This window comes from Corvus moneduloides, chromosome 1 (genome assembly GCF_009650955.1).
Source record: "Corvus moneduloides isolate bCorMon1 chromosome 1, bCorMon1.pri, whole genome shotgun sequence".
Lineage (NCBI taxonomy): Eukaryota > Metazoa > Chordata > Aves > Passeriformes > Corvidae > Corvus > Corvus moneduloides.
In genome coordinates, this window is record NC_045476.1 from 146,795,962 (window position 1) to 146,808,774 (window position 12,813).

At 38.4% G+C, this 12,813-nt stretch overlaps 1 protein-coding gene across 6 annotated transcripts in view; it reads left to right on the top strand.

Annotated features, from left to right (window-relative positions):
• The window catches only part of OXR1 (oxidation resistance 1), a 277,515-nt gene that overhangs the window by 142,683 nt on the left and 122,019 nt on the right, over positions 1-12,813 (top strand). For all 6 annotated transcript variants that reach the window (XM_032131344.1, XM_032131379.1, XM_032131326.1 and 3 more), the window contains one exon: positions 185-381. In XM_032131344.1, coding sequence (XP_031987235.1) covers positions 185-381 — 197 coding nt within the window. The remainder of the gene's footprint in view (positions 1-184; positions 382-12,813) is intronic.

Sequence of the window (12,813 nt, forward strand, 5' to 3'; positions counted from 1 at the left end):
CTGATTTAGCAGAACATGAAAGGGGAAATTAATGCAAGGCCTAATTTATCACTGCTCTTCTGTGTTCTGCTGTGACATGCATGAATTATTGTACAATGAACAGTAGAATATCACTGTTAGTCTACATATAATTGAGGTATGGAATGATGATTAGTAATACTTTACTGCCGAAAATTGCCTGTAGATTAAAGAAGAAGTCCCAGTCGGTGGATATCAGTGGGCCAGGATGCAACCCGGTGGCAGCTGAAGCTCAGACACCTCAGCCCAGCCAGCCCTTACCTGCCACTCAGACAGCGGCTCCCGAGGAGGAGCAGAACAACACCACAAACACCCAAAGGCGCAACCCACGGAGGAGTGATCTGAAGAGATATTACACCATTGGTGAGTTTTCTTTCACAGGAAAAATCAAATGCACTTGTTACAAAAGCAGGGTCTTTTTGTTCATTTGTGGTTTATTTCTTTTGCTTAATCACAGCTGGCTACTAAGTTTACAAATGCTCACAGCGAGCAGGAAGTTACCACATCTTTATGCTGATGTCAAATTACTCTAAAGAATTAACCTGCTTTATTTACCTGGATTCTTTCCCACTCCCCTTTTTTTTATTCCATAAAAAGAATTATTGAAGAAAGCATAAAAGCAATTTTGAAAGGAATGCTTTAGGAATAATGTAATTCTTACAGTTGATTGCATTGGAATTTTGGCAGAGATTGTTTAGAAGGCCCCTGGTTAGAAAGTATTTCCAGTTTGGAGAGGGAGGAGGCATACTGGGTGGGAAGAACTATTTAGGGGGGCTTATTGATATCTTTCTCTGAATATTTTGGTTTCCTGAATCTTCATCTGGGATGTTAGCATCTCCATGAGTCTTAACAAACCATCTTAAGCACCCTGGAACATGCTTTGCAGTTGCTTCCCCATAAATAGTTTTGAGATTGTGCCTGACTCCTTTTAGCCAGGTTGGAAGGGACCATAGTGGGTCATCTGGTCTGAGCTCCCTGCTCAAGCAGGCTCATCGCAGAGCACATGGCACAGGATTGTATCCAGATGGTTCTTGACTATCTCCAGTGAGGGAGACTCCACAACCTCTCTGGGCAGCCTGTTCCAGTGCACAGTCACCTGCACAGTAAAGAAGCTCTTCCTCATGGTCAGGTGGAACTTCCCGTGCATCAGTTTCTGACAATTGCCTCTTTTCCTATTGCTTGGCAATAGTTTGTGACCTGTTGAATTATTGCAGTATTGTGATCGCTTCTTCTGCTCCAAGGGAACTATTTGCATGTCTTTAACTTGTCTAAAAGGTAAAGAAAAATGTGTTTCCTTAGACATCTTTCATTGTGTTACGTCTAATCCCTTGAAGCTGATTGTCATTGTAAGCTATGTTGCTTTTAAAGACGGAAACTTCATTAGCAATCGACCCATTTTAATAATGAAGTCTGTATTTTAAGTGGTGAATGATTGTATGTGTTTGCATTTTTTGATGCCCAAAAATTTTGCTCTGGTGTTTTTTTCTCCTCTTTTCTCCAAATGATCTTACAGGAATATCAAAGATAAGCCAAGATTACTTTATACGTGAAGCAGGATTTGGAATGGGGGTGGGTTTCCTAAGACTAATAATGAAAATAGAATTCCATCACATCATCAAAGTGAGTTCTTAATCTAATTCAGTATTAAAACATATTATTGGCAAACTGACCATAGTTGAATATTTTTCTGTGAGCACCCAAAACACAGCCTGCATATGGAAATACAGATTAAGGTTTGTGTTTATCTACTTGTCAAATTTGACTCACTGCAGTTTCTTTTTGGGAATCTTTACACAATCCTTATAATGTGAACCCAAATCTATATGTGCTTTGAGTGATCACAAGGTCTGAGCACTAGTTCCTCGGGATGTAACCTGTGTGCTGGAATAACTGAATGTTTTCCATACATTTGAGTAATTCGTTGGGATATTGTGCAGCACTTCATTTGACACACTTGTTGACTGGAAAAGGCCTCTGAAGGTTGTATAGTCTGGTGTCCTGTTTGAAGCGGGACCTCAGCCAACACCAGATAGAACAGCCAAGGCTTTGTCTTGCTGAGTTTTGACAGTCTCCAGGGGTGGATACTCCACTGCCTCTCTGTTTATCGTGCTGGAACACAGACAGTGTGTCCATAGACAACAGCATTCATGGGCAACTTGCCCATAAACAGATGCTGACGTTAGTGAACAACAGTTGCAGACCCTAGGGAAGTGTGAGGGGAACAGACCACAGAAAGTGGCCAAACTTGCAGGTTTTTTTCAAATATTGTCTTCCATTATCCCTGTACAGAGTACTGAGCAAGTCCAGAGCCGTCTGGACTGACCCAGTATGGGAGATGTGTTGGTTTTCTGTTCTTATACATTCAGCCTTGTCTATGTGACTTGTCTAAACCACAAAGACTAAGTTGCTAGAGCCAGTATCACTGCATACTGCCTTATGTTTGACTTTTGCTGACAGGCAAATTGAAGAGGCAAGAGTTTCCCTGTATCTTCTCAAATGTTTGGTGGCACACGTTCCTGATGGTTGTGAAAATGAATGGTTTAATCTTGGACAGCACAGTACTGATACCAGATGAACATGTTTACTGTACTGAGTTGTTCCAATATTGAGTCTATGGCTTTGATAACCCGAGAGAAGGATAATTATCTTCTTAGTGCATATGTTAATTTATGACCCATATCACCCTCTTGACTTAAAAGGAATTTTCTGTGACTTGTCTCAAAAATAATTTCTAGTAGTTAAATTCTAATCAAATAATTTGTTACTTTCTGAGGATGAATGTACTGACACACTTGTAACAGACCCATACTCTAAAATAAAGACCAGATTCCTGTGATGTTTTGTGTATGATTGGCTGTTATATAGCATAAACAAGCACATTAGATCTGTTGCTGACTTAATACAATTACACAGAGGTTTACCTTGTTTTTCCCTTGTTTTCATGTTGTTCTACTAAAAGCAACCTGTGTTCAATATGTTAGAAAATTAATGCTCTCAGCTGACTTCTTTCTTTTATTTTAAAATTAGTATTCTGTTACATTAACCTCAGAACAAATTGGCAAATGACAGTGTTTATGGCAGTGATTAACTGAGCTCGAGCAAACAAGTGCCAAATATATTTTGTGTTACTCTCTTGTTCCTTAAGAATTTATTTTAAGTAATTGTCATGATGTGTAAATATAGGTATAGATATGACAACTGAGTTCAAATATGTAAAAAAGTATCACATCTATATTTAGACTTGTGCATATATACAGTTTGTGTTTTAAAATGGAGCTCTCAGCATCACATTGCCCGTTAAATTAAAATTCAGCTTCAAGGCCTAGCTGGATTTGTTAATATCTCCCCATTTTATTAAATAGCCATGCAACTTACAATTATGTATAAAGAAAGTGTAACCAGTTTTACTTCATCAATTAATGGAAAATATTTTTAAAAAATCAAATTTATTTTAAACATATGTGGTTTTTTGATTTGGCTATGCAGGAAACACTTCAAAGATCTCTATATAAATCACACTCTGCTTTGCAGGTCCAGAGATGTGAGCATTTACTTTGCACACATATGCTTTGCGGAAGAAAGTGTAGCAGCTTGTGTATGCTTGCAGCTAATGTAAGAAGACACAAGCAATTGTCTAGGAGATTGTGTTCCTAAAGGCTCTCTAGCATCAGAATATTTTAAAATTTTTTTGTGCCACCTTATGTGTACACAGATTTACCCAGACCTTCCAAAAGTGATTGTGTAATAAGGAAGGAATATCTGGTAAATCCAAGAGATTTTAAAATTTCATCAGCACTGCTCCTACTTTAGACAGCTATAAACAAGTTACTTATTTTGCATTTCATCTTTCCCACAGACTACACTTCAGGTACTTTCCAAACTTAGTGAGTCTAGTTGCACTTTTTAAAACTGGGGGGAAAAGTAGGTAAGAAAGAGAAGAACTGATAGGAATAGGCAATGGGGAACAAGTTGTGTGCTTGGTTGAAATGAAATAAAAAATGGAGAGTCAGTGAGGGGGAGAAATAGGTCTTCCATATGGCAGGCTCAGCAGGCAGGAAGGCTCCAGCACCTCCAGTGCTGAACTGGTGTGAAGAAATTGAGTGGGAACCTCTAGATTAATAAGATGAGTGTAGGAAAAACAGTCTGCATGGTGGGTTAGATGAAGTTTTTTGGAGAACTCTAGAAACAGCACCCAAGACACTTAAAAATAAAAACCTAAAATTAGACTTTTTAGATGCTTCAGGCATTAAAAATTCAGGCCACTTATTTCTGAAGTGCTTCTTGTTGAGCAACACCCTCAAAAGAGAAAAAGAAGGTGCCTGGGTCTTCAGCACTCTGAAAAGGGGGCTGGAATATTATACAATGGAGAGTGATGTGGGTAACCTGAATTCAAAGCAGTCAGGCTGTATCAGCTTAATGCCCTGTTCAACTACAGCAGCTACGGCTGTTCTTAGACGGCTGCATCACAGCTGTGTTGTTTGGAGGACCCAGCTGAAGGGTTGTAGGACTGTACTTCATGGTGTGATGCCTCAGGATACACTTTTAGCAATTTATCGAGGTGAATGAAGTAGTTAATGTTATGCTATGGAGACATGCATTTGAGGTGTATACTCAGCTGTGAAAGCCTGGTGTATAGTGCTTAGATACCTCTAAGAGGATATACCCAGTGGACTGTCTGCCTAATAACCCTGGCCTTGTAGGTGTAAAAGGCCTTCTTTTGTTCCATTTGCCATTAAAATAAAACTGCAGCACTGGTATAGAGTAAATACATGATTTAAAAATAAAATGGTTGCATAAAAATATTTTCCTGATCAGGCAAAAGAAATGATGAAAAAGGACAGTAGTTCATACTAGAAAATGTTATAGTACAGTGTTGGTGGGGAGATGAGGAATGAAGTATTTTTATTTTTTTTATTGTATCTTCTAATAAAAGCCTTAATGCAAATATTGCTGTTAAGGCTCTAGCTCATTTCATTTAGAAGACAACTTTCAACTGCCTGAGGAGACATCTTTTGTTGGTACAATCTCTGTCATCAGTGGAAGGTGTTGGTGCTACAACTACACACACTTAGTAGTTTAGACAGAATGCATGAGTATGTATATGTGTATGTAATATGCAGCATGAGGACACTTGGGAAATACTAACTGCCAAAGTTCCCTTCCCTACAGTGGCTCATTTTTAAAAAATTTATTTCATGTTCCACTTGTAAAAAAAAAAAGGAAAAAAAGAAACAATCTGTTTCCTCCTTCATACTCTCTTTCAAATGAAGTCAGTAGAATTCTTAACAGAGAAAATATTTTCTGCTAGCTTGACCTTGCCATATTACTACTCTGAATTAACTAATACAAAATCAGTGTGGAAGAGAAATTAAGTTTTTGGGATAAGCAAGTCTGAATAAATACATATTAATTGACTAATTTTTCAAAACAATTGTCCAGTAGCTAATGCCAAAGTGATAACTGGGAAAAGACTGATTTTCATGTGGGTTCCTAATCTTGTTTGTAAGAGACAGAGTTCCAGTGGGTCGTCACTTTAAATTTAGCTGGGATTAGTTTAGTCATAGAATCACAGAAAGGTTTGGGTTGAAAGGGATCTTAAAGTTCATTCCAAGCCCCTTGTCACAGGCAGAGACACCTTACAGTAGACCAGGTTTCTAAAAACCCCATCCAGCCTGGCCCTAAATACTTCCAGGGGTGGGGCATCCACACCTTCTCTGGGTAATCTGTGCCAATGCCTCACCACCCTCACAGTAAAGAATTCTTTCTAGTATCTAAACTAAGCCTCTTTTAGTTTAAAGCCTTGTCTTATCACTACATGCCCTCGCCAAAAGTACCTCTCCATCTTTCTTGTAGGCTCCCTTCAGGTACTGTGACGTTGCTATAAGATTTCCCTGGAGCCTTGTCTTCTCCAGGCTGAACAGCTCTCCCAGCCTGTCTCCATAGGAGAGGTGCTCCAGCTCTGTGATCATTTTAGTGTCTCTCCTCTGGACTCACTCCAGCAGGTCCCAGAGCTGGAAACAGTACTCGAGGAGGGGTCTCACAGAGTGGAGTGACAGAATCACCTCTTTTGACCTTGTGGCCACGCTGTTTGTGATGAAGCCCAAGATACATTTGGCTTTCTGGGCTGCGAGCGCACATTGCTGGGGTACGCTGAGCTCCTTGTCAATCAGCACCCCCAAGTCACTACTAATAATTTAGTACTTCTAAATGTATTGTTGTAAAAAGAAGATGGATATTCCAAAGAATTAAATGCATAGAAATATAAGTAATAACTGTTCACAAGAATTATTACTAAGCACATAGCAGTACAAAAGAGTGTTTATAAAGTGAGAGTATAATAGAGATGATTTTATGGGGAAACCTAACACACAGGGTTTTTTTCAAGTGATTAATAAATCCATTACTCCTGTTATGAAAGGGAGAACTAAATGAAAAGTGATCAGCTACTGTTAGTAGATGTAATCATACCTAACCTTTGTGCTATATGCTTTTCAGTGAGTCTGTTTAAGCCATGATTATTACAATGATTTGGAAGCATAAATAAATATCATATTGTTTAGATATGCAGTAGATCAGTTTTCCTTCTGTTTTGTAGATGTAATCATACCTAACCTTTGTGCTATATGCTTTTCAGTGAGTCTGTTTAAGCCATGATTATTACAATGATTTGGAAGCATAAATAAATATCATATTGTTTAGATATGCAGTAGATCAGTTTTCCTTCTGTTTGCATACATTCCAGTTTGATTCCATAAAAATAATACTTTACAATATATCAGAGCTGTCTGTTTAAATGTGAATTCATACACATTTATTACTAACCTTATATGGTGTCACAGAATCTGCCAATACAGTTATTGTGTGGCACTAACATCAGTTCAAGTGGTGATTTCATATCTCAGAGATCTCTCACCCTGGTGGAGCTATTGTTTTTTTGGAGAGCTGATGTGAGAGAGCTAGTCGCATTAGAATGAATCTGCTATTGGACTCAAAACTGGAAAATGACACCATTGATCCACCTGAAAATATAAACTTATTTACAATCAAGCTGAGAGTTTTATGGAATTTACCTCATGGAACTACCCTCTATAGTCACTGTTTAAAAACAGAGTTAGGGGGTTGCCTTTTACATTCTCCTCCAAAATAAGCATAGAACTTGTTTGAATGACAGACATTGTGGCTTGGGATCCTCTTGTTTTCAGTGTGCAAATCCCTTCCTGCTCTGCAAGATTTTATTTGGGATGCTCTAGAAAGATCTTTTTTTTTTAGAAGACATTATCTGATATTTGGTGTATTTACTGTAGAGAGGTTTTCCTGCAAAGGATACTTCACTTTCTTATCACAATGTTCTTATCATTTGGCCATTGAGCATATTTGCTTCTACTCTTCTGCATAATTGAATGTGGTTCTTTTTTGTAGTAACTCCCAAATTACTTTGTTTATTTGTTGCTCGTACTGGCAAAGCACATAACATACCTATGTATATTAGTTGTCAGATAAGTGGTGGAGTTTGGCACGGTAGGTGCTGTAAATTTTAACTGCATCTTCTCCCTTTTAGAGAAGGGCAGATGGGAGATGAAGCTGCCAACGCTGTCTCAGAGGATCCAGATGCTGTTCGGACACATTTGCAGAGTCTAACTCTGTCCCATTCACAGCACTTAAAATTTCTTTATTGAACACTCAGTACTTTTTGAGAAGCATCATTCTGACTGCCTTCTTCCAAGTATGATCTCAGAAACTTTTAGAGAAGGAGGCCATTTTCCTAGCACCTCATTACCTGTTTGTGAGTGACAAGGAAAGGGAAGTAATTTGTGGAATGTGTGGATAATAAGGAAAGTGTCTCTCATAGCAACAGTAACTAGGCAAAATTCTTACTCATTCAACCTTTCTGAAGATTCTTATTAGTGATTCAGATCACATAGCTACTCTGGATGAGCAAGCAAGCATTTATTCATGTCTTTGTTCTTCTCTTTTTTAGTATTTCAAACTTGGAGCCATTACAAGCCAGTTTTTAATGTTGTATCCTTCTTTTGTCCTTTACAGATACTCTGCATATCCTTTGAATATAAATGAGTCCTGAGCTGTAGTGACAGCATCCACCAGGAAAGTGATGCTCATTAATGTCCTTTCATCTCAGTGTTTCCCTTTTCTTAGCATCTGGTTTTGGTTTTAAACATATAGAGTGCTATCATATCATCTGCTGAGTCATTTTGGGCAAGAAATATTTCAGGATTTTCTAATTTTCTTGCTTTACATCAGGATAAAGATGAAATCTTTTATAGTTCTATAGGCAAGCTACTCAGCTTGCAAGATCAGCTAATCGTGTGTGCTCTTGGGATACTAAAATTTGAATCTGTTGGGGAAGGAAAAAAAAAAACTGATCTGACCCATAAGCTCTCAGCTGATAGAGTTTGCATCACCCTCAGTCTCTCTCTCACTGGAGGTGTTCTGTAGAAGAGAAAAATGACTGAAAACAAAAGACATGATTTCTAACATAATGCCTTGAGCACCAGTCTTTTGAGTCCTGGGAAATAGCAAAGTCTTCCTCTTAACAGTGCAAGAACAAAGAAGGAAAATATTGATTCAGTGCTGAAATAGCTGAGTGTTTAGTGATAGCAGAGGCAGATAAGACTGAGTCTCTTGCATCTGGAGACAGAGTTCTGGGAGAACAATTATTACTGGTAGTGGAAAAGGGCTCTGATCCATAGGAGTTCATGGGAACCAGTGGAATACATAGTAAGGGTGCTGAAGGAGCTGCTGATGTCACTGTGAGGCTCTCATTGAGAGGTCATGAAGATCATGGGAGGCCCATGACATCTTGGAAAAGGCAAATGCTAGATGCCTTTTCAAAAAGGGCAAGAAGGATTTTCCAGGGCTGTTCCACAGGCTGTTCAGCTTCACTTCTAATGGTCATTGTCTTCCAGAGCACCCCTATATCCGTGTTGGGGCACTATGGCCTAGGTGGTTGGACTACTTCATGGCTGGAAAAATGTCAAAAGGCAGCAGTCACCAAGATCATCAGGGGCCCTGTGAGAAAAGACTGAGGGAGCTGGAGAAGGGACACGTTGCGGGGCACCTTACAGCAGCCTGTTGCTATCTTCAAGGAGGCTGCCAATGATATCAGATAGATATCTGGTATCTGCTCTTTGCAGTGGTGCAAGGCAGAACAACGGCCGACAGCTGGCCCAGATTGAAACATAAGAGGTTTAGACTTGAAATAAGGAAAAACTCTTTTTTCCCCAGTGCATGAGGATGGTACAAAGAGGTTGTGCAGCCTCTATCTTTAGAGGTTTTTAAAACCCAACAACTCCTTCTGTAAGTAAGGGGAATGTTTGCACACCAAAGCGCCTGTTGTGATTATTCATATTTTATTCATTCTGAAATAAAGTGTAATGTTTTCAGACAGCTTGATAATTCTATACAGCTAAAAAAACCCCCACTAAAATTGATTACAAAAATTTAGGGGTTTTTTAGTTAAAAAAAAGTTTAAGGTAGCTGAATTTTTCTGATTCTCCACTCTTGGAAAAAAAAAAAGAATGTTTAAAATTTCTTAAAATATCATGGAAGATCTCTTGGCCCAAGGGGAGTGTGATACTTCTTTTTTAGGAATTGTTTCAGTTGTCTATGTATATATTTCATGAAAGCCATGATTTTGGGGCATTAATAAGAAACTCAACTTTACTGATGGTATCAAATGTCTTCATATGTTTTTTTACTTGTTCCCTTAAACTTTCTTTAAATCCATAAAAAACCCTGCAGAGATGAGGGGCGTGGGGGTGGAAAAAGATATTATGGAAAGGCTCAAACCACAAATACTGCAGGTAACCTCAGTTTGGAAAGTGACTTCCTGACCCTTAGAAGCTAACACTGAGATGGTGAATGAAGCCAGTGAGTTTCCTTCCATACAGCATATATGTGAACATGAAATCTTAAGATCAAAATCTGATGTTATTTATTGTGGAATAACTACACTGAAAGAGAAGTCAGTCTGGAACAAAGTGACAGAGTGACCAAATCCAGCTGTGCAGTCACGCTGATCCTGAGAGGCACGACCTGCCTGGGTCTCCACCACCAGGTGGCCGGTGCTGATGGGGTGGGACCGTCTCCCTCCTCTGCAAGGAGCTTGTTCTCCTGCGAGTGTGGCAATGAGCTAATTCAAGCCATTTGTACTGTGCCAGAATAGACCTTACCCACTGCTTAATATTTCTGGGTCCTTAACATGAGGGGCTACCAAATATCTCGCAGCATGCATTGGGCTTCAAACAAGCTGTCATTTTATTTCTTTTTTTAAACAAAATTTTACCCTTTCCTGCATTCGTGTATTCTGATTATTTATTACATTATTTTGCTAGATATTGCTAGATAAATATTGTTAGATCAATACATTGCTAGATAAAGAAGAGTGAGATGCAATTTTCAGGAGACAGAGATTCTGAGTTAGGATCATCTCCAGGACAGCTTCCCATGAAGGCCCTTTTGGATTTTAACAAACCGGCTTGTTGTTACACTTTTTTCCCTCAAAAACATGATGGGAACTGAGTGTTGTCACTAAACCCTGATTTTTATCTTGAATCAGGAAAAACAGTTGGATTTTATCATGGAGTTACTGTACTGTTGAGCATTCCACAATTACAGAACATTAGCATGCACATAGCAGTATGCAAAGACTTTACAAGCATAAAATATTCATCATGTACAAAAAATTCTTTTTATAAATTTAAATACTAATTGGCCATATATGTTCATGAAAACTAAATAGTGGCAGCAGCCTGCTATGTTTCCAATGAATCTCATTAATTAATATGCTTGAGAGATTCTTTTATTCTTTTAATTTTTAGAATGACAGTCTCTTTCCTCTGCCTGAGGAAATGTGGCAAGCATGATCTGCTCTAAGAGTTGTTGACTTGCAGTTTCTCTGGCACTTTTGCCATTCATTTGTTTAGGAACCTGTGTGACCACTTGGGTATGGAATTAGGTGCTTTTATCATCTATCTACGGTTTGAATTATATTTTTCCCTTTTCACTTGTATGTAAAACAGTGCTGAGGTTGGCTCTTTGATAGTCTGCCAAGTTTCTGATGTTCTTGCTCTGAATAAATCTCAGAGAAAATAGCTCCTCCTTATAGTCATTTTTTAAAACATAAATGTACTAGGAAATAAAATAATGGTTTGAGAAATTTGCTTAAATTCAGTCTACAAACTAAATGACAAGTTCTGTTTAAAAACCAGAAACTCCCATTTTAATAAAACATGAGGCACTGATTGGTCACAGGTCAAGACTTCTCAACACAGCTGCTAACGTTAGCATCAGTTAGGTACTGAAATCTGCTGGGATCTTGGAGAGATACCATCACCAGTGTGAACCCTGAGAAAATGCTGAATGACACTACTGCTGACTCACAGCTAACAAAAATTTATCTAGTGGTTTGGCCCAATCTCAGCTCCAGTAGAAAAAGATAAATTCCTGTGGGATTGCAACTACGTAACGCACAGTTGAGTTGATTTTGATATTTTTAGTTAGAGTAGAGCAGCTTTCTCATGTTTTCTGACACTGATCTAAATCTGCACTGATTTCTTGTGATTTTTTTAATCAATATAAAATGCATACATTTCAGACCTGTCAGATAGAAGAAGATAATATCCCAAATGAAAAATATAAAACTTATTTCTTATTCAATATTTGCTGGAAAACAAGCCAAACAGTTTGGCCTTCTTTAAGTATCACATTTCTCTGCTAGTGTTACTGGTGGGATTATAACTCATCACAAGTGAAAAGTATGACAGTAAAAATAGATAATTTGAGAAGCAAAGGTCTCACCTTAAACTCTACAGCAGGCTCTTCCAAGAAAGGAGAGTTTATTTTTCCCTGACAAGGTGGTTCTGAAGGATTGCCTGTTTAAATGAGAACACGTCAAGGTGGAATATTGTAGTCTTAGGAATACCATGCCATTGTTGTATGTGATTGTAAATAACCTGCCAGAAAACACTTTCTCCAATAAGCCCCCTTAATCCAGCTTTAGGTGGATTGGGTTCAACTCAGTGTCTCAGTATTCATTGAATGAGGTTCCGACATTTGATGGTTTAAAAGCCCCATCTCCTTCACTGTTTTACTACCATATACACCATCAAATTGACTTTCTTATTTCATCTATCAGAGACAGTTATGCCTGACAGACAGTCATAACTTCATTTTCTCATGGATAGTTTGCCAATTCCTTCTTCAGAGCAATAAATGTTTTTCTCTACTCTGCTAAGAACAAGATGCTGCGCGTTCTTTTGAATGATTTAATTTTTGTATTTTTCAAGGGGGGGAGTGTGCTAAATGACAGTTAGAGACAACTTGAAAAAAGGATATTTAATTTTATTTTTAAACATGAATAGTGAAACTGTCTTACATTGAGAGGGAACAAAAATTCCTTATTACAACTTCAGTCTATATTACTTAGCAAGGAAAGGCTGAAAGATGACTTCATGTGGTCGAAATAAATATGTCTGAGGGATCTGTAACGCATCTGAATAAACCATGGGTTATTAAACTCTGCTTGGGTAAAGAAAGAGGTGCCTGATCTGGGTAAAGGCGTTGGAGACAAGAAGTGGCAACACCTCAGATGTGAAGAATAGAGTGTCAGTGAAACACCAATACAGGAAGAGAGCAGCACAAGGATAAGTCTGCAAATAAATGAGAGTGGAGCCCAGGCAATGAAGAGGAGTGGAGCTATCAAAAGTATTCACTTGAGAAAAGCACAAGTAGTGATACAGAACATCAGAAAAGCCCTGTGTCATACCATAATCCAAT